This window comes from Ziziphus jujuba, chromosome 5 (assembly GCF_031755915.1).
Source record: "Ziziphus jujuba cultivar Dongzao chromosome 5, ASM3175591v1".
Taxonomy (NCBI): domain Eukaryota; kingdom Viridiplantae; phylum Streptophyta; class Magnoliopsida; order Rosales; family Rhamnaceae; genus Ziziphus; species Ziziphus jujuba.
This window is the reverse complement of record NC_083383.1, coordinates 16,013,029-16,035,620: the sequence shown is the minus strand read 5'-3', so window position 1 is coordinate 16,035,620 and position 22,592 is coordinate 16,013,029. Positions and strand designations below refer to the sequence as shown.

Below are 22,592 nucleotides of genomic sequence, written 5' to 3'. Positions count from 1 at the left end.
TTCTTAATATTTGTTTTTTTTCATTGAAAAACATTATATCTTAATTTTTGTTTTTTCATCATTTTTGTTTTCAAAAAACCATTCTAAAAAATTAATGGTTAAATGTTTTATAAATATTTTAAAAAATATTTTTTCATTTTTAAGATAAAAAAATTATTCTAAAAACAACTAGATAACATAAAATTGGAAAACTATTCTAAAACCAAACTGACCAATATAGGCCCTTACCAAAAAAAAAAAAAAAAAAAAAAAAAAACATGATCCGAAAGTTATCATGGTTATTGCAAATGGGACTGCCGAAGGAAACGATGGACGTATTTATTTTGAATTGTTTGTAACTGCCTAACATTCTGAAGTATAAACTTCGAAGTGCAAAACAAACATACCCATAAAAAATAAATAAATAAATTAATTAAAAAAAAAAAAAAACGTGTTTGGCACGCGGTGTGCGTGAGCATGACCATTCCAAATGGCGTTTATACCAATTCGAAATATATGACATCAGTGATCGACAGTTGGGGTCCATAATTATAAAAGTAAGAATATAATAATATAATATATCATCAATTACAATTACCACCAAACTGACCACAAAATAAAAAAAATAAAATTAAAAAAAAAAAACACATCACTAACCGCACCTCGTGTCACTTTTTCATCATTGATAACCATCCTTAATGAAATCTATAGTTATATAAATAAGTTATTAACATATTAATGCTAATTTTATACTTTTCGCTTTGAGTTTTTAATTTCGAAAAAGTTAAAAACTGATTTAAAAATAACCAACTACTGCTTTTAATTTTTTGTTGGTAAACAAGACTTTCTTTTTCTTCTTCTTCTTTTTTTTTTTAAAAAAAAAAAATACTATTAATATGAATATATGGATGTGCGTTCAATATTACTCCATCATGCCACGTGGTACCCATCTGATTGGCTGATGACCTTTTTATGATCGCCTTCATGGCAATTCCACGTCACCCTGTGTTTTTTGTTTTGAAGTTGTTAGGACCACTAACTGGGGACCACTTCCAAATCTGCAAAATCTGATGCTACTTGATTCTCTGTCAATCAATAGCCGTCAATTTCTATAAATTGACTTATTTGCCCCCACCTCGTTATTCTAAAAAAAGTACGGAAGTTGGGTAAAATCTATAAATGCCGTTTTTGCTTACGGTATTATCTTACGTCCTGATTTTCAGAGGCCATGCAGAAGGCTGATCAAACCTATGATGACTGATCGACCTAACATGGAAGGGCCAAGATCATATTGCTAAAGTAGATTGCGGAGCAGAGAATCATTTTCTTTTTGCTGATTGGAAAACCTAGGTTTACAAAGCTTAGATATACTGAACAGTGAAAAACATCCAGAAGTCAGAATCTTCCCTCTCAATTTCCACTCTCAACCACAGGCGCGTGTTGACACCCGTCTCAATCTATATTGTTCCTGTCTCAATCTATTTTGATGCCGTCAATACAAAACTATAAAAAATAATAATAATGATAATAAATTTTTGTCGTATTATATGTATAAATATTGCCCGAAGAAATCTAAACTAATATTATAGAATAAAAAGACCGGAAGCTAATATATATATATATATATATTAAAGAAAAAGAAGAGTGAAAATTGAAAAAAGGGAAGAAGATGAATGAGATGGAGCGTGAAGCACAGATGAAGAAAGAATGCGTGGTGAAGAAGGTTCCCGTATACGTATCTTCGAAAGTGCTATGGGTTTGGCAAACATAATAAATGAGCAAAACAAAACCAAACACTCCCACAGAGGAGAACGAGAGAGAGAGAGAGAGAGAGAGAGGGAGGAAGAGAGAGAGAGAGAGAGAGAGTCTCAGAATTTATTTGTTTGTTTATTTCTTTAAGAGGTGAGTTTAGGAGGTAAAAAAAAAACTGTCATAAAAAGGAAGCCAAGAAAGATAAACACAGAGAGAGAGAGAGAGAGAGAGAGAGAGAGAGCAAGAGAGAAAAATCTTTGGAAAGCCATTGAAGAATAAAAAGAGAGAAAAAAAAGGGGGGGAAAAAAAAGAAAGAAAAGCAAAAGGCCAAGAAGAGTGGGGGAATTTGAAATGTTTGCAGCAGAGAATGGACTCAGAGGAGACCCAAGGCTAGAGGCCATTTCTGAAGCCATTAGGGTCGTTCCTCACTTTCCTAAACAAGGTTTTTATTATCTTTCTCTCTCTCTCTCTCTCTCTCTCTTTCATTTTTGTTTTATGTTTTTCGTTTTTGTATTTTTAATGGTTTATTTTATTGTTATTATTGTTAATATTAATCTTTGTCTCTGTGCGTGTTGTTGTTGTTGTTGTTGGTGGTGGCAGTGTTTTTTGTATGGAGGTTTTTATTATGTTGTTGTTGTTGGATTCTCTGGGAACTTTCATCGAACATGTGAATGGGTTTGGTTGCAGGAATAATGTTTCAAGATATAACGACGTTGTTGCTGGATCCCAAGGCATTTAAAGATACGGTCGATATTTTTGTTGATCGCTACAGAGACATGGATATCTCTGTTGTTGCTGGTACACCACCCACCACTTTCTTATTGTCATCATTATCATTATTAATATCTAATTTTATATGTTTTTTAGATTGAAATGTGGGTATGGGATTTCTTATTGTTTTTCTCTAATAAGGAGTAAGAAAAGATTAGAAAAGATTCTTCTTTATCTTCCTTCTCTACCCTTTTTTTTGTTTGTTTGTTTTTATATATATTTTTAAATGTATCTTTGGGCTTTTCTGTAAGCGTGATTAGGTTGGTTTTTATATTTTCTAATATCAATATTTTGTAAGATGTTTACGGTCTTGAATAATAAAATATACGTGTCTTTTAAGGCTTGTCTGGATGTGGTGTACTTGGAGTTCTTTATTTTTTATTTTTTAATTTATATTATAATTTTTAACAGTTTGGTCCGTATATTCCCACTTTTCTATTCAATTAGTTTCTTCCAATTTATTTTACTTTTTTTCCCAATGGAAGATATAAATTTTCTATATGCAGAAAATTAAACAAAAAAAAATAATTATGTTATTAGTTTGTTTTTGCAATAGGATTTTAGCATCTGCATTATGCCAGTATTTGTCATTGAAGTTGTGGACTCCTTGGGAATATTTGGTCTTTTTATATTATTATTTGACCCTACTTTGTGATTAATTATAATAAGCTTTTCTTAGTACTTCAAACAATTTCAGAAAATTAAATTGAGAGAGACTCTGTTTTCTTCGATTTGTCTTGCTGCCGTGTTCGAAGTGATTCAAACAAAAAATTAATAGTAAATTTCTAAAATTTCTTCAGTCGATATGGGTTTCTGACATTCTTCAAAGATTCTGTACTTTTTACCCTCTCTGGTGTTTGGTTCTCTATATACCATGCTGAACGCTTAGTGTGGGAAAAAAAAAAAAAAAAAAAGCAGCCTAATTGATAAAATTTTCCCTCCGACATGGGTAATCATGTTGAAAGCTTTCGGAGTTTATTCTTCCAATATGTTTTGCTTGTTGCAACATTAAATGTGAGGAGTGGTGGAAATTGATGTCGATGTTTAACTAAAATTGGTGGTCTTGAATAATGTCACCCACACAATGAATAAAAGACATTATGAATATCATTTAAGAAAGTGACTTCAAAATTTGTCATGTTGGTGTTGTCTCATTTGTGGGGCTTAAACTCATTAATTTCTGCTGTTTATAATCGGATTGAATATGCTGAAATTCAACAGTAGCATGATAGTGACAATGATTGGAATTCCTGATATTGGTTCTTTTTTGGTTTTTTGCATACTTCTTATGCTAGTGGATGATATGTAGGGGTTGAAGCTAGAGGATTCATGTTTGGTCCTTCGATTGCCTTAGCTATTGGTGCCAAGTTTGTTCCTCTAAGTAAACCTAGGAAGTTGCCAGGTATGCCTGTTATATATTGACTCCAATTAGAATAGTGCTTCTAAACTATAGTTTGCATTATTTGTTAAATGGAGAGGTGAATTGTTATTTTATGCTCGTGGTCCTATCTAATCAATTTATTTTGCTCTATTTTAGTAAATTCTGTATGAAGAAGAAGAATGATTGAAGCATCAAGAAAGGGGTTGTTTGGATACAATTATTGAGATTATTGTGTGGGCTTTTGAAGTGTATTATAGTTATTGGATGAACTTATCTATAATTTTACCTTTAAAATGCGGCTTTCTTTGGGTTTCTTTCCATAGAATTGATATATTGAGAATTGTAAGTTATAGATGTCTTAGAGTGGGGATTTTGGTTTGAAGCTCAGCTATGTCTCATATTTGAAATTTTCTGTGTCTTCGGGTGAATGAATACGGTTTTACCGTTCTGTATACATCTTGATAAAGATCTTCCCTTTATGACCCTTTGCCATATTTAGCAGTTTCATTTTTGGCATTAGGAAGTGTCAGTTTATTTGAATCAACTCCATTAATTTCAGAGAAATTTTAGCAGACAGAAAAATTAAACAATGCATAAAAACAAGGTTAATCATAAATATGCATTCTTGTTGATTTTGTTGTGCATCTTTTATTTGCAATGCTAAAGAGCAGACCAAGAAACAATGCCTAGGCACAAATTTTGTTGTGTACTCAAATCATTTGACTAGCCAAACGTTAGTTTGAAAAGATCATGTTAGGTACACATGCAAGGGGCATATGTGCTTTATTGGTTGGTGAGTTTGGTTTATTGAAACTAACTACCTCCTCTTGGTACCATTTTATTTGTTGCATATTCTTGTGCTTGCATTTAGTAAGTTTTCTTTCTTGTATGACCTTTATGTGTTTTGTGTGTTTCATATGCTGCACATGTAGGCAAAGTTATTTCAGAAGCATATGAACTGGAGTATGGAACTGATTGTTTGGAGATGCATATTGGTGCTGTTCAGCCTGGGGAGCGTGCATTGGTAATTGATGATTTGATAGCAACAGGTGGGACCTTCTCCGCTGCGATAAGACTTCTAGGTGAGTGGTTTTCCCTGAGCCTTAATATTTCTGTTTATTGTTCTCTGTTCAACTGGTTCTTTAGCATGCTTGAAGTTAATATATGTAATACATTTTTTCCCCTAGAACGTGTGGGGGCAGAAGTGGTTGAATGTGCATGTGTTATTGGGTTGCCCGAGGTTAAGGTAATGCTCAAACCATTGTAATTATTTATTTATTTTTTTTCTATGTCAACTTACATGTTGATCTTACCACATGGTTGAATGCTTCTTGACGTTTTTATAATGCAACAATAAGATATCCTGTGTTGCTTATAAACCAATATGACTGGGATAATTCATAATCATAACATGTGAGCTTGTTGTATTAGAGATAGTAAATTGGAAACTGTGCAACTATAATTTGTAATATTGAATACTTTTGAGGTGCCCGGTAAGGTTGAATGTGATGGGCTGCCCTACTGCATAAAACAAGTAACTTGATTCCAACAGCTTAATGGAAGCCGTGAAAGTGACTCACCCAAAACTTTAAAACTTGGACTCTGTGTGAAAGAGTGACACACCCAAAAAATGCTGTATCCGTCTGTATCTATGCCAGAAGAGAAATACTTAAAGATGAGGATTATTTTTGGAGAAAATTATTGTGTTATGCAAGGAGTACTTCTTTCTTGTGGAAAATGATGCAATTTTCTTTTAGCATTTGTTTATATCCTTACTCGTTTAGTGCAATGCTTTCAACCTGGTCTTTGGCAATTGCTTTACCTTTCAGGGACAGTGCAGGCTTAATGGAAAGCCAATCTATATTCTTGTGGAGCCCCGCGGAATAGATAATTGTTGTTGAGGTAGACCTTTATTTTTATTATTTATTTTGGAAAGCAAATTATATTTAGGTAGAATAATTCAATGCATGCTAGATCTTTGGCCTTATTTTCGATGAGACTCGAGTTAGTTGCCGTACTTGGAAATCTTCAATTTCCCATTGTTTTCAAAGCAGGATTGGAAATTTGTTCTCAACGGAGTTCTCAATCACGCAACTTTTCACAATTATTTAAAGCTATTAATTAGATGCGCGTATATTTCCACATCATGTGGGATAATGACTAGATTTCTCTGTATAATAAATGAGTAGAAAGTGACTAGCTGATATGTTTGTTTTGACTTCCATATTGTCGACTTGTCATAAAATCTTTCACCTTGATCACACAATCTCAATAACATTTGTAGTATTTTTCCGGGTTCAATTAGAAATCCAAAGTTCAATTAGAAATCCAAAACATTTTTGCCTGCGACTAATTAGTTTGCTGACACTAAATATTGCCAGATTGGTTGCTTTGATTCACATGATTGAACCAATTCTACTACATATAATCTCTTTTATCCATACCTGCAGATACGTTTGAGTTGTGAGTGCTTGGGCTGACTTGCCGAAGAAATGATGCTTGAGCAAACGAGCCATGATATATATATATATATATATATATATTTCAAAGCTTCCGATTACTTTATTCTGGCTTATGAGTCAATTCCTTTAGGTTTACTGGGGAGTTCTTGGTTTTCAAGGCTCATTTGTTGTAATCTTTATTTATGTGGGATCTTATATCAGTGTAGGCCATTTATGAAAATTGACAGTTTTGAACAAAGAACAAACACTATTTTTTTTCTTTTTGTTACTTTATTTTTTTCTAGAGATTGGTTAAATGGTCAAAAATAATTTAGGGTCTCATTATTGGTAAAATATGTTTTCTTGGGGTATTTCCCCATGGTAATTTGGAGATGGGCAGGCATCATTCACTTGAAATTTGGCCTAATTTCATTAAATTGGTTTTTAAATTATCAACATCATTTACCTATTTCAAGTGATTGTCTTTCCCCATCATTGCAGTCACTTTTTGATTCAACGTCATCTACGTCTCTAATGGATGTCTTAATGGAAGATCTATTAATCAAGTTCGGATGTTTCTGTTTTTGCTTTTCCAGCTTTTTTTATTTATTTTTTATTTTTTTGTTATATATGTGTCAATTTTAAGCGTGAATTGTCAATCTAAAGTAACATATTAAATTGTTTAGTAGATGGAAAATTTAAAAATTTCTAAAAATTCTAAACATGTATTGTTAATTTTTTAAATGTTAGAAGAACAAATAAATGCAAAGGCAAATTTTAAAGGTAGTAGATAACTAGATATGATTATAATGATTAAACACATGCCAAACACAAAATTCCTGAGTGATTGAAGCCGGGAGATGATATGGAATACAAGATCGATTTGAAAAGTCGAGCAAAATACTTTTTGACTTCTTTTTTATTTTTTGGTAAACAAAATACTTTTTGATTTCTTAGACCATGAGAAGATCAAACATTCACATAAATGAATGCAAAAGTCGATCACACTGGTATTCAATTTTATTACTTCCTTTCTCTTATATCTTCCCATTATTTATGTAAATGATAACGAGAAATACACCAGGTTATAAATGGCAGATTTTCTGAAGACTTCGTGTATGCATGTACCAATCACTTACAAGTAGCTTTTTTTGTTTAGTGAGATCTACATTGTGAAACAGAAGATGATCAAGACCAGAATCGTTTGGATAACAAAAGGGTCCCAACCATACTGAAAAAAACTAGATTCATCCCTGTTTCCTCTTTCCAAGGCCTCATTTAGTACAATTTTTCCTTGGGAAGGCCTCCTCATCTTTATTAGACATGTCTGTTTGAAGAGCATGACGTATGACAGAGTTCACCTGTTTTCTTAACCTAGCATTGTCAACTATGATATCGGCTAGCACCTTCCTCAACTCGTCGTCAGCTCTGATTGCATCATTGACCATGTCACAGCCTTCTTCAAGGTCAGAAGTCGCTGCTCCATTATCTTGAGCCAAGAGCTCAGCCTGGTTCATATTAAGAGCAACGTTTGTCATAGAGAATACAAAGAGAAACGAGCATGCAAACGAAAAATTGAATTGATAGCACAAAGCTGTGTCAATCATAAATACAGATTTTGAAATGATGGCAAACCAATTATACACTGGTGAGAAGCTAATAAGGAACAAAGATCCATATTTGTCAATGCATGGGATTAAGAAGCAGGCAAATTTTGTCCGCATCAAACCTTCAAGTATCCAAAGCTTAATCCGCAAACTGATGATATATTACATTCTTCAAGGATCTAAGGCCTTTTCTTCTCTTGTTTTCACTTTTCTTCTCTTTTATAATATATCCCAAATTTCCACACCATCTGCACCTCCGCATTTATGGTTACTAATTATAATTGCAGATCCACACATATTTTTTTATTAATATAATCGCAAGTTCCTATAACACATAAAGATCCATCTAGGGCGTATAATTCTTTCTCATATTGGTGGTATCTCTCTTTTCTATTGCTCCAAGTTTTGACTACAAATAAACCTGAAAACAAGTTTGAATAATGGAAGTACCACTAAAATAGGTGATAAATGAAAGGGACAGTAAAAGAGTACCTCTGCAAGCAGGAGGCTAATTCGGTCATCAGATGTTGCCAACAAATCTAAAGCATCAGCAAATGAGGAAGAATAGAAAATGGATTTCTCTTCGTCTTCACTAGGAAAACTGAGATTGCATTCTTGTAGCCCATGATGAAGAAGCTTGCATTCATGCAACAGCTTTTTCCTAGCTGTTTCAGCCTGGCTGCTATTTTGCTTTGCCTGTTGGAGGAGTTTCTAGCAAAACAAAACATTCAAATTCAAATTTAAAGATCAAGGCTTATTCTATTTTATTTACTCTACACTAGATTCATCTGTACATTATCTCTTACTGTGTTCTGCGTAAATTTTGATATGAAGAATTAAGCATTCTTCCAAACGCTTTTAAGCTTTTGGACAGAATGATAATCTAGTGTTTAGAAGCGTTTAGAGTGAAAAAATCCAGGAAGTTCGCTATTTATGGTTCCCTTTCTTCTTCTGAATCCACTATGCTCACCAAAGAGTATATAATGTTTACAGGGCATAAGGAAGAGAGAGAAAACAGAGACACGAAAGACTTAACTTAAACATAGCTTGGCTTGAACTACATAGTTGAGGCTGCTTGTTAACAGCTCCAACTTTAATATAGAGCCAAATTATCCTATCACTCGTGTTTAAATTCTGCCAACCCCATTTATGTTATTTTGTGTAAGAACTAATTTCTGTCTTACTATTGGAACGGGCCTACACACGAGGGTGAGTACTACCTGTCTATTGTGTTGGTTTGATACACATAGTTAGACCTACTTCTTAACAACTTAAGCTTTTGATGCTTTATGATAACTTTACAATAATTTTAACAAACAGGGACAATAAAAGAGAGCAAAGCTACTAAAATATATTGACTTCTGTAGAAAATACACAACTTGATTTAGAAAGAAACAAGGAGAATTAATCTAGAAGAACATCAAACTACCTCAGCTTCAAATTTTTCCTTCTGTGATTTATCGAGCTCGTGCTCCAATTTTGTTTGGGAGTTTCGAAGAGATTTAACTTCTTTAACAAGGACTTTTCGATCTGCTCTTGATTTTGCTTCTAGCTCTTCGTATTGCCTCAACAAATTCTCAAGCTGATCTTTTGAAGAATCTAATTCCTGCAGCAACATGTCTTTCTCCTCAACGGTTGAATTCATCATTGATTCTGTATATGATTTCTCTTCCTGGTATCATATATGATTATTCGAATCATTTAAGTTTATCTTGGGAAGTGATAATGCAAGATAAATAAGACAAAACATTATGAACCTTCTCAGACTTGGACTTTAATTTTAACTCCATTTCCAAAGATTTCCGACGAAGTTCTTCCATATCCCACTGCATTTGAGTAAATCTTTCTCTCTCAACCAATATAGCTTGCTGAAGGTTTTCTTTACTTTTCTGTCGAACAGTTTCAACTTCCACTTCCAAATCCTTGACCTGAAAAAATCTGTCTGTTATGGTTATGAAATCATAATATTCATCTGTCATATCTAATACTTATACCAATTTGTTTTTTTTTTTTTTGTGGGGGGGTGGTGGTGGTGGTGTGTGGTGGCGTGGGGAAGAAAAAGGAAAAAAAAAGTATAACTAAGTTTCAAGCTATTGTCTGTTTGGATCCACAGCAGTTTAAATGCAAGGTTATGCATCTACAAATTCTAATTATTAAAGCGTATCTTGAAACCAGCCTAGCAGACACTAAGGTTCATATTAAAAGACTGCAAATATAGACTTCTGGTTGCCACAATATATATTTTAGCTTCAAAAAAAAAAAAAAAAAAAAAAATGAAAAAGAAGAAGAAGCAATAAAAGTTCCTAGTATATCAAGCCTCTGAATTGACATTTATAATCAGAGTTCATAGTGGTCTAGGTGCATCCTAATCCATCCCTACTGGGACTAATCATTAAAAACAATTCTCTTTCCAACTAATTTCATGACAGTGTTTCAACTAAGGTGATTCACTCAAAATAGCCACATTCTATCATTCCAAAAAGACCTAAAGAATTTTATACACCATAAAAACTTCACACCTATAATATCACTGGGGCAAACATTTCCAAAAAAGTCATTCAGGTCCCTAGTTACTAGCTTCAGCCATGGTGCTTTGTATTTCTACTTCTATTAAATATCCTCCCATTGATCAGATTGCTTCTCATTCAGACTCAAAACAGACCTTCGCTATATATATATCTCAAATATTCTGAATGAAAAGGGCTTTCCAGTTAATAGAACTTTTCACAACTCATTATTCTACACTAAAGATGGTCCTTTTATTCACCAAGCACTCTCCATAACGGGGACAAAAAGGTCAAAAAGGCCAAGATACAAAGGCTGACAGATTCAAGTGATATTAACGAACACTAAAATAATTAAACATAAGTAAAATGGTATAACAATGTGCCCTCCCAAACACAGCTTTCCGCCCCCCTCCCTTCTTCTCCCCCACCCAAACAAAAAAAAAAAAAAAAAAAAAAAAAAAAGGAAAAGAAAACAACATATAAAACATTAAACAAAATAAAATTATAGATGATTCTTCTTAAGATGAAAAGTTAAATATGAATTATGCCCCTTCCAAATTCTACACAATTTTTTCAGAAAAAGGCTACCAAAGATTTTTAACGAAACAATAATCTCTTCAAAGGTGACATGAAAGGGGAATACATGTAACCAGACATGAATAAAAAAGAAGTGAGTAGTGATAGATACAACCAATATGAGCCTACTAATACTATATTACACTCATTTCATCCATTGTATATTTAAGAGGTTACAAAGTGGTGTCATTCATTCAGAACAAGGACAGCAAAAAATGCATGAAAGAACTAGTTTATGAGAAATTTATACAAAGATTCCTTACGAAACTTGGAATGCATCACTTATAAGCAAGATAAACACAAGTCAAAATTTAATTAGTTGCCCCGCAAAAGTATTGAGGAGCAAAAGGTGCAAAGTTTGACATAAAAAATTTTGAAATACCTTCGTCGAAAGATAATCCTTTACTGCAATTTCTTGATTTAATCTTGCTATAAGATCCTCCATATCAGTTTTTGCTGTTACTAGTCTTCGCTGCATGGTCAAGAGAACCCTGTTCATTTTAGGGCGCTGATCCAATGGAAGGACTACCTGAGAACCACCTGAAGTATGCAACAATGAGTTGCCAAGACTTTCCATGCTGCTTGAAACCTCAGCAACTCCAAGAAGGTCAAGAGAGCCATTGCCTGATGAATTTGGAATACCATAATTGGACATTTCACTTCCTCTTAAGGAACTTACATCACTTCCGACACTCTCATTTGAGAGCTTGCGAGCATGACCAATTAATTTGTTATGCTCCGACTCAGAGAGAAGTTCCATCACACTACCAGCTAAAAATGAACTTTTAGAAGCATTTCCATTATATATATTCTTCCCTGTAGCATTGTTGACATGCCTGCCATGCACTTTATTCTTAGGAAGGCCTTCTAACTGCTCTAAAATAGTCTGTCCCATAAACAGTCCCTCATCAATGTTGGACATACCATACTTCACAAGCTTCTCTATGCGACCAGTTAAGTCCTCATCTAATGTAAGATCTTCCACTCCAATCTCAGAATTGTCATCCCTTCCTAGCCTTGGAGTCCCTACCTCAGATGTCTCATAAGCAGTATCACTTCCATTATCCAGAGAGACTGATGAACCACCGATAATGGTAGGTAAGCTTGGATTATTTGGCGATAATAGTGAATTTGCTTCTGAAGTGTGTTGATTTTCATCTTGGAAAGCTGGGAAAGTATAGTAATTGGGGAACCAACATCAAAAAAGTTATAATCTTCATAAAAAAATACTTCTATTCCCCTAGACATCCCCTCTGTCTAAAAAGTAAAAAGGTTTATAGTGCATTTAATGTACTAAAAAGTCACATACAAGACCTAGCAGCAGCTTCAAGTTCAAGGAAAGACGCCACTGCAACACTTCTCGATATATCAATATCAGACAGCAGCTTTGTCATCCACTCCTCCAAAGAGCACCTCCTCTGCAACAACACTAACCTTTCTAAGAATATTAGAGTTGAAAATGCATGCATATCTAGTGTTCTAGTGCATGTGATTATTGCAACTAAAGATTCGCTTCAATTATACAAAAAAGGTCTTTATTACACAGATATGCATGACACACTCAAGAAAGCAACATGGTCAAATTTGAATTGTATAGTAAGTATTCATAAGACAACAAATATACGTTAGTAACAATAATTACCTACCTCTTCCAAGAGAGCCCGGGTTTTCATTCTCAAAAGTCCCTTGGGTGGAGTTGGTGGGAGATTTTTCTTAGGAAATGCCTTTTTAAGCTGCAACAGAAAGTTTAAAACATGTAAGAATGCGCTTACAAGCTGCAAGTCGAAGGAGAAAATCAAGAAAGATTCGCCTCATATAATGTACAAAGACAATTTAGTTGTCATGAACTGGTATGACACTAATATGAATCAAGTTTGAGTTGACCAAAGCACATGATAAAAAGGTAGACATACATCAGTGAACAACTTTAAGAAATCATTGAATCTTCTTAATACTCCGCGTGTTGTTGTAATTCCTTCTGGTGATTGTAAACCAACGTGAACCCTGTAGAACTGTTCCTTAAGAATGTTAAAAAGGAATATACAAAGGGCTGGCATGGCTATTTACAATATGATAATAAGACGAAATTGACAAGTCAGCTTGAATTTTGCCATATTTAATTCTTTAACTAATAATAAGTTAACAACATTTTATTCGTATAAAAGGCCGTAGGGAAAAAAAAACTGGATATAATTTGATATTCCTTTAAGTAATGTACCTATTACATTCTGGAACAGCTAGCAACATATCACAAGGTAATAATGTCAGATCGTATTGACATATGTCAACATCGATCAAGCTGGAAAACATCAAGAATATGGAAATGCAATATAACCCAGACTAACCAAACTTAAGATCATAAAAAAAATAAATAAATAAATAAATAAAAAATATTCAAATTGCATAACATGTGATTCTTTGCACATTTTAAAGCATTCTTATGGTCCATGAATTTCACATAAACGAATACCTAATGCTATTACAGAATCACCTTAAAATCAATTTTTGGTCAAAGTGATCCTGATATCAGTGTCATGAAATTTTCAAAACCAAAAACAGGCTAATAAATTTAGTTACCCACATAGAACAAAGAGTGGGAGATTGACAGTCATCATGTACAGAAAGAAACAATCATGGCAACTTTGAAAGATGATAAGGGTTCCTCCTACTTATCAATATATTACTAATGGTGGTATGGAGAAGTAACATTGCTTTTTGAAGCAATAGTATCAACATAACAGCCCAAACTGCATTTATCACGTAACAGCCCAAACTGAATTTACTCTATTATTAAATCAAATCCTAAAAGATGATATAAACAACATCTAACCCTGGGCATAGATAAACACTGGAGAGTCATTCAATTTGAGTACCACTACAGGATCTGAATCTCTTGATTTTGGAAGGACAACCCAGGAAGGTATAGTAACACAGTAACTCCATCCTGTGCGAGGATCATGTGGCCAAACAGTATCTGGTCCATTCTGCAAAAATATTACACACTTTTGGGATAAGAAAAAGATTCTGAAGTCAAACTCGTAAAGAGAACAAAATCTCGGCAATCACAAGATTACAATTGACTAAGCAAACAAAACTAAAGACTTAGACTTTTGGATGGACAAATCTCTCTTAATGCAAAAGCATGCCCGCCATGTCTAACAACGGAAATATAATTATTTTCTTATTTGAGTTTTGGAGAATGCTGCATCCAATCTGCAAACGCATAGAACTTCAGCTTGTCCAACATGTTGGTTACATGCCCTTCCTAAAAAATAATTTTATACAGTATTCAAAAATTGGTATGCAGTGAGAAGAAAACATTCTCCTACAATTAAGCAACAAAACCCTTAACACCATTACGTTACAAAATTGTATTCTTAAGAATCTTAATGCGATAAAAGCTTTCAATACAAAGTGGCCAAAAGAACAATGCAATTTTGTGTGAAGCTAACATAGAAACTAAAGAACACTTTCAACATTTCTAGTTGAAGTAAGCTCGCATGGAAAATACAGAACATTCTCAGCATCACATAAATGACATTGGAAAAAGTCCATACAATATGATAAAAATAAAAGATGAAACTACTAAACCTTCTCCATTGCTAGTTAAATGCAATCAACAACTTTATAATTCTTAAGAAAATTTTCCAAACTCTCTGCAGATTATGATTAACTTCTATGCTTTTAACACCTTCAAAAACAGTTCTATATTGACCACAACACTTTCCACCATCGTATACCAATTTGATGACATCCCTATATGAGTTTAGGCTCTTTAAAATCTTGAAACTACAAGTACCAACATGGAGCTTGGAACAAAAGCTATAACAGTGACTTCAGCAGGAACCCTTCTTCACTAGCCTGGAGGCTTTATTTGAAATAGCAAGAAAACGAATATAAATAAGGGATAGACTAATGTGGGTGGAATCTGAATCAGAAAGAAAAAGCTAGAACCAAGGATGAGAACCCCCAATTAAGTTTCAAAAATCACAAAATGAAATAATTAGCCCCTTTTCAACTAATTGATTACATACAAAACCAAAAATGTTATCAAATTGGAAAAAAAAAAAAAAACAAATAAAAAGAAAAAGAAAGAAATGAAGTTTAAGCAAGAAGATCAGAGACCCACAAAGTGTGACCAAACTACCAGAACAACTAAATCAGAGTTAGTGATCGACAAGACCCAAGGAAGTAATAATTAGAGAAAATTTTAAAAAAAAAAAAACCCAAAAGTGATGAATTCGTAAAACGAGTTTATCAGTGAATGGTAATGAAATGCATAGCGAAAATTAAAAAAAAAAAAAAAAAAGAATTACCCATTTTTTAGGGGGAGGGCTCCAATCCATCCCAAGCGGCAGGGGCGAAGTCCCATCGTGTCTGTGCTTCGGTGGACTCCGTCTCTGCATCCTCTCTACTTTTTTTTTCTCTGTCAATTTCTCTGTCTATTTTTTTCTACTGTAATGATCAGAAATGATCATCCGATAGCATACTTTCCAGGAAAATCGAAAAAAACAAGAAATTTATTTTTTTCCCAATTCTCTCTCTCTCTCTCTCTCTGTATGTGTGTGATTCGGTGATAGGGTTATGGTGATCGGATCGGAAAATGCAAAGAAGAAGAAGAATCAGACATAATAGACATGTGGGTGACGGACCTCCCTTGACCCAAAAAAAAAAAAAAATTCAAAAAATCAAAATCGCAGGGCAGCTTCGCGACAGCAAAACGACGGCGTATGTGAGGAAGGTCCGAAATGAATTGAATTGAATGGAGGAATAACGTGGCTAAGCTTAGCCGAAAGCGTTGCGTGTCACCTCGCCTGCATCGATTCGGTGCCGTCTGTTTATTTGTTGGCCTTCTTCTCCTTTTTCTAAGTCAGAAAACAAAGAAAATAACAGTGTGTGTGTGTGTGTGTGTGTGTCTGTTAAAAAATTTTTCGTTTAGGTCCCCAGAAGGCAAAGCCACAGCCGATCGCACCGCATTTTCATTTTTTATTTTTTATTGGGTTGTATTTTCGGAGGTGAAAAATATATAAGATTAATAAGATTATATATTTCACCTACCTGTCTTTATTTGCTATTGCATTGTGCTTCACGGCACAAATGGAAGGAAAGGAAAATCATAGTACTTAGAAGCCTATTTCGGCCTTTTCTTCTCTTTTGTTGGGCTTTTCCTAACTCTCTTATCCCAATTGGGTATTCCGCTTTGTTTTAAGTCCAACCACAGCCCAATTTCCTTTGCACATTGTTTTATTTTTTTTTTGCACCACCATTTTCAACTTTATACATTCCCTTCAATTACTATGTACGTTTTCCTTTGGTAATAAATTGCCATGTAAGTTTTGCTTTTCAAGCGTCAATCGCTTAACCTTATAGAATTAGTAATGGTTGAAATGTAAAACTTTGTTGGATGGCATATAAGGTTGTTCCATCCCAAGAATCGTTATTGTAGAGATATAGCCTATGTATAATTAGTAATATATATATATATATATATATACCACAAGTACCGAACAACCCACAACTAGTGCACAAAAAAGCAAATATAGATACAATAGATGATTTAGAACAAACCTTTCAAAAAAAATTTAGAGAGAGAAAGATAAGCACATAAATATAAAACGAGAGAGAGAAAAACACATAAAGTTTTATATGGTTCAATTAATATGATATACGTTCATGGACAAGTAAGAAGATGACGATTCTCATTAAATTGAATAAATTACAAGCTTAATTAACAAGAGCATTGCACCATTGATGGGGATTTTGAAGAATTCTCTGTTTCTCTCTCTAAAACCAAATAAAATCTCTTTTTTTTTTTGTTTTGCATGAAATCTTAAATTTATATATCATTAAAGAGGGGTAAAACAATAATTTCACCCATAAAAAACAAGAAAAAACATCGGCCGAGTCTATTGCCTTTTTTTTCTTTTTCTTGCTTTCTTCCTCTTCACTTCATCACCAAACATCATCCCATCAACTCCTTATGTTCACAATTACTTTCAAGCTTTTTAAACAAGAATCTAAAACTACAAAAAACAACAATTATGAATGCATCTGTGTTTTTTTTTTAGTGGGAATATTCAAATGTTGATCATTGTTAGAAGAAATAACAACTTTTATTATTGAAATGGTCCTATTGAACCATTTGTGGCTAATTTAATTACACCTTTTGGTGCTTAGAGTGCTTGTCATTTTTTTTTTCTTCCATTTGAGCTAGATTTGATTTTGCCTTTAGTAAAAGAAGGGCGACATCAAGATGATAAACTTATATGGTATTACCACAAAAATAGTAAATTCTTAGTTAAATCAGCATATTGGATAACAAGAAAACTGAAACAAATTTCTTAGATTAATTATGCTAGAGCTGAATCAAGTAGCCAAGTAGGAAACGTATGGTAGAAATCAGAATGGAGTTTGCATGAACCAAATAAAGTGAACCTTTCTTTTTCTTTTGGAGAGCTCAATAGGAGGATTAGTGTTGAAAGCAGGTGTGCTTTGTGTCAGATGGCAGATAAATTTGTATACCATGATTTTATGGAGATGGCTAAGAGGATTTGGTTACAAACTAAACTTTTTCATATGAAACCGAAAAAACATGAACCATGTTCCCAATCATTGATGGGTCTTTGCTAAGCGGGATATATATCAAATGGCATATATCTGTTTTGGGCAATTTGAACCTATGAAACCAATTAAATAATTGAAATCCAAATATTCCAATTGATTTCGTGGTAGAGAAAGCTATGATGTTCGTAGAGGAATCTGAGCTTGCTGATGTCCAGTTATCTAAATTTGTATATCAAGAACAAGTTAGACTAGCAGCCTCTTTCAGGTTATGTTATTAATATTATAAGCATGTGGCACTGGACTTTATTAAGGGGATAGTTGGTATTGTTGTGGTTATTACTTACTAGAGATAATAATAGAGAGTTGGTCGCTGCTTTAAGAAAACCTATTTTCCATAGTCTATCCGCTAGCAACCAAAGTAATAGCTCTATATGAAGGTTTGGCTTTTGTTAGAGAGTTATTTTTCAATTGTGAATTGGAGTCAGGTTCCCTGATAACTATCCGTATGTTTCATCATCATGTTTAGCATTTGAAGGGAAAAATAGCATGCAATGTGCCAAACTATTGGGAAGGCAGTTTACAAATCTCCTACGCACAGATATGTTCCTAGAAATCGTAATGAAGATGCATTCCTCATTAATTGCTTGTTTTTGCACTAAGTGTAACAATCAATTAATTTAGTTGGAAGAAGGCCTTTTATGTAACAATCAAATTTTATTGAATAAAAGTTCTATTTCTTTTTTTAAAAAAAAAAAAAAAAACTTTATTGAATTGATTTTGCTGGGACAATCTAATGGCGATATCCACTATTCATGTGTAAGGTATTGGACTCAAAATTCAAAATCATCACATGATGATTAAAAAATAAAATAAAAAACTTTGTAGAATTTATATTGTTGAAACCAACTTGCATTACAAGAGCAATTCCTTCCTTCAAGGCCAAACTTGAATTGATGGTAAAGGTGACAAAACCTATTAAAAATCCTATTTGGACAGATCCATTAAATATGAATATGAATTGTTATATATGTACACAGTTTTGATTTAGTGAATATTATGTAGGTAATGTAGCCATTGGAATAAAATCTTATATATAATAGAAACTGTGTCAACTTTAGACAATTACCATATTATTGCATCTCCTATATATAATTCCCATAGATCAACTATGTTCATACATATAGATTAATTCTCGTCATAAAATGTACACATATACATATATATATATATATACATGTATTTTCAGTTGTTTAAACAAAAAGAAAGAAAAAAAGAAAATAAAATACATGTATTTTCTGTTATCATTATTGATGCTCGATTGCTCTATCAGGAAATGATCCAATATTTCCCCCACCATAATTTGGATGATTCAGGACTTGTCCCTGTAACTGTAGTATTTGTCTTTCCGTTGGTGAATCCATGGTTATTACCGTTTTCAGAAACCAAATTTCACCGCGTAGAGTGTGCACGGATGTATCCCGCTATTATTAAAATACCAAATAAATTTTAGTGGCCAACCTATGGGCTCACTGCACTGGAATACTAGTACTCAAACAAATTTGTCGGACTTTCATCGATAAATTTAAAAAAAAAAAAAAACAGAAAAAAAGAAAAGAAAAGAAAAAGTTTCATTAACAAGTACATTGTTCCATTGACCTCAAGTAGTCAAGAATACCCGCTACATACATTGATTTTAATATCGTTTTGCAATTTATATTTAATTATTTCGACCAAGATCGGTTAATTTTTCACCATATAAAATATAAACTGTATATTTTCCATTCCCTATGCTTCAACGATCCGACCTCATATCAAATTTATTTACATATATAATTAGTTTAAAATAGATTTTTTATGCAAAAAAATATATCTTACTACTTTAGAAATAGAATTTGTTGTCCTGCAGTACTTCCATTTTGTTATCTTAAAATCTCCCAACATCCAATATAAAAAAGGAAATCAAGTAATAATATCATCAAATGTGATATAAAACCTAAAAAGTGCCTAAAAGTGCTTCTAAAAACATACAGCACCATCTATATAGTGTGTTTGACAGGAAAAAAATAATAATAATAAAGGTGCTTATTAATGATTTTTTATTTTTAGAAAATTAGCTATGTTTGGTGATTGTACAAAAAGAAACACCAAATGCGTTGAAATTAATCACTTTCTCGAAAAGATAAGAATCATGTTTAATTTATTTCCTTCATCATCAGCATGCATGATTTCTGTTTCATCAACGTCCTATTAAGATTATTATTATTTTTATTTATTAAATGTTGAAATTTATATTGAAAAAAAATGAGTCATGTCTAACTAGATATTTCATGATATATTCATGAAGAACAAAATTGGATCGAACAATTTCAAATATAATTCTATCAATTTAAGTGAAATATAATGTCTCTATTTGTTTTTGTTTTTATTTTTTTATTTTTATAGAAAGTGAAGTACAATTTGAATTTACCCTAAATTAGACTAATAGCCAAGTTTAATCCAATTAATTTTAAATAAAGCCAAATGTAATGAGGTTAGACTTGAATAATACAGTTAGATCCTCCTCATGAAACTATAAGTAATTTTATCTATTGAACCCAGTTTAAAGACTTGAAGCTGCATGAATGTTAATCTGCTGGCAAAAGTAAATAACTAAAAAATAATAATAATAAATAAATTAATAAAAGAAACTGACGGGGTAATTGATGTAACAATTTAAGACATGAAAAAAAAGGCCCTATATCCTACATGTTTTGGTGGCTAAGGACTGCAAAAATTTCTTCGACAGTTTCAAAGTGAGTGCAATATGATTTTAATTAATTGCTTTTGCATCTTCAACTCTATCTCTTATTTATTACCATCATTTTTTCCGTTATGTGTTGCCTTAAAACTAGCCGTTATTCTGAACGAAAATTAGCTTTTATATAACAGTGACTTTTTTTTAATTTCTCCCCCTCCCCACCCCTATATAGATATTAAAAAAAAAAAAAAAAAAAAACTATGCCTAAAGAACATTTTAAAATAGTTTTCACAATTCCTTTCAAAATGGAATCGATTTCAAAAAAATGTGGACATGTATATTATATTTTTAATTTTTGATGAAAGCATCAGAGACATTCTTTTCATTGATTTTTTATTTTTTATTTTTTATTATTTTTTCCTCTTCATTAATATTTAGAATTCAACTTCCAAACAAGGGGTAAAAGCTTATACCGGAACACCCATTTTAAAATCTGTCTAAAACAAGACAAGACCATATGTTCCCTGAACTTGAGCACAAGGACCTCACCTTTCAGACATTAGCTGGTGTTGCCACCATTATATACTATATATTTATGCAAAGTTGAAATCTGTATATATAAATATTCACCATGTTGTTCTCCCAAAAAAAAAAAAAAAAAAAATTGAAATCACCTTGTAATAATAATTATATATACATATATATATTACATGACTTATACGGTCTTAAAACTATTTATGCCTAATTCAAGGTTAAAAAATGACATAACATAAACTAGCATAAGCCTCACCTGAATTAAAATGACTGAAATATCAGATAATTCATATAAATAGGTTATATGCACATCCCCATCAAGCCCAATAACATTATTTATTTTTATTTTTGTTTTGTGTTTCTGTGCAGTGTGTTCAATACGTCCCAATAGTTCAAAATGATTTAATATATATATATATATATATATATTGCAGTGTGTTCAATACGTCCCAATAATTCAAAGTGATTTAATATATATATATATATATATATATAAATGACTCTATCAATACTGATTTTATATTGTGGTATGGAATTCGAATAGTATTTTTGGTTGACAAATTAAGAAAAAGGTGGGGCAATGGTAGGTGCAATTCATACCTAAACTACGCTTCAATTCTCTAATAGATAATCAAGGAAATGACATTCCACCAAGTTTTTTCAATGTCTCAAGTTGCGTGCTACCTTTTGAACGGATTGAAAAAGAACAGTTACTTCTTAATTTACCAATCTCTGGTCTTTGCTCTGCAGAAAGGAATATTTAAAATCAGGGAAAATAGAAATAATGAATAGAAAAAGAGAAAGACAAAGAACAGCGTAAGGAAATGATGGAATGGTTAGGGAGTTTTGAGATTTGCATCCCAATTTTGAGTTCTTATAATATACAATTTTAGTTACCAACATCTCTCCAATTTCAAAATCAAAATCACCTTAAAGATGAATAAATTAGACCGGCGAAAATCACCTTAAATTAGGAGATAAAAAATAAAAGAAATAGTGGGAAAGGGGGGGAGAGAGAGAGAGGAGAGAGGGGGGAGGGGGTGGTGGAGGACACAACAAACAACATAATTCATATCTTGAAGAGGAAAAAAAAAAAAAAAAAAGAAGGTGAAAAACAAATTAAAAGAAAGACACAAAAAGCAGAACAAAATCCATGCATGTTTTGGTATAGTAGTGGTAAAACCAAGAGATAAATTGAGAACCTATTTTTTGAAGTACAGTGGAAAATACATATCTCTCCCTGAGCATCATAAGGCAGACCTTCTGAATTCAATTGGGAGAGATGAGCCTAGAGATGCTTTTAATTTCCAACAATTCAGATCCTCACAGCAATTTTTCACAGATTTCTTGAACTGTCCCTGTTAGACGTCAAATTTATCTATTGCATATAAGGATTATCACCTTTTTTCTGTGGGAAAATTAAAGCTCAAAAACAGTTCAAGAAAGCTGTGGAAGATCACAGAGAGGACCATTTGGGATATACGATGATCAGAAACGTGAATATTTTAGAACTTTTTGTAGCAATTTGACATACAAAAAGTGCAAAATATTGACCTTTGAGAAAATAGAGAATAAAGCAGGTGGTAGATTGGCAAAGAGGAGATGGCCATATATATAGCAAAAAAAAAAAAAAAAAAAAAAAAAGTAGTATGTCTACGTCAGATGACCAACTACGTTTATGCATACCAGCACCAAAACCATTTGGACCCACCACTTGGCACTACTTATTTACCTATACTTTAA

The 22,592-nt window shown here is 32.7% G+C and overlaps 2 protein-coding genes across 9 annotated transcripts; one reads left to right on the top strand and one right to left on the bottom strand.

Moving 5' to 3' along the window:
* Positions 1–1,787: 1,787 nt before the first annotated feature.
* LOC107421166 (adenine phosphoribosyltransferase 5) lies at positions 1,788–6,606 on the top strand. 6 transcript variants are annotated; one of them, XM_048476633.2, is made up of 7 exons: positions 1,790–2,173; positions 2,419–2,529; positions 3,812–3,904; positions 4,816–4,965; positions 5,071–5,129; positions 5,713–5,785; positions 6,265–6,606. In XM_048476633.2, exons 1-6 carry the CDS (start codon positions 2,083–2,085, stop codon positions 5,782–5,784), a joined length of 576 nt encoding a protein of 191 aa, XP_048332590.1. In that variant the 5' UTR covers positions 1,790–2,082; the 3' UTR covers position 5,785; positions 6,265–6,606. The 6 variants fall into 6 exon arrangements, 4 of the variants coding, with proteins under 4 accessions (XP_060672921.1, XP_060672922.1, XP_048332590.1 ...); XM_048476632.2 differs by having other exon boundaries at positions 1,791–2,173; positions 6,334–6,606; XR_007241789.2 differs by lacking the exon at positions 5,071–5,129 and having other exon boundaries at positions 1,788–2,173; positions 6,334–6,606.
* Positions 6,607–7,334: 728 nt separating this feature from the next.
* On the bottom strand, positions 7,335–15,971 carry LOC107421165 (PX domain-containing protein EREL1). Of its 3 annotated transcripts, XM_048476628.2 has the most exons (10): positions 15,331–15,971; positions 13,888–13,998; positions 12,928–13,026; positions 12,661–12,747; positions 12,324–12,432; positions 11,397–12,181; positions 9,689–9,859; positions 9,361–9,603; positions 8,424–8,642; positions 7,335–7,832 (listed from the first exon to the last, which is right to left on the bottom strand). In XM_048476628.2, exons 1-10 carry the CDS (start codon positions 15,418–15,420, stop codon positions 7,599–7,601), a joined length of 2,148 nt encoding a protein of 715 aa, XP_048332585.2. In that variant the 5' UTR covers positions 15,421–15,971; the 3' UTR covers positions 7,335–7,598. The 3 variants fall into 3 exon arrangements, with proteins under 3 accessions (XP_048332585.2, XP_048332586.2, XP_048332587.2); XM_048476629.2 differs by lacking the exon at positions 15,331–15,971 and having other exon boundaries at positions 13,845–13,986; XM_048476630.2 differs by lacking the exons at positions 12,928–13,026; positions 13,888–13,998; positions 15,331–15,971 and having other exon boundaries at positions 12,657–12,729.
* Positions 15,972–22,592: the final 6,621 nt, after the last annotated feature.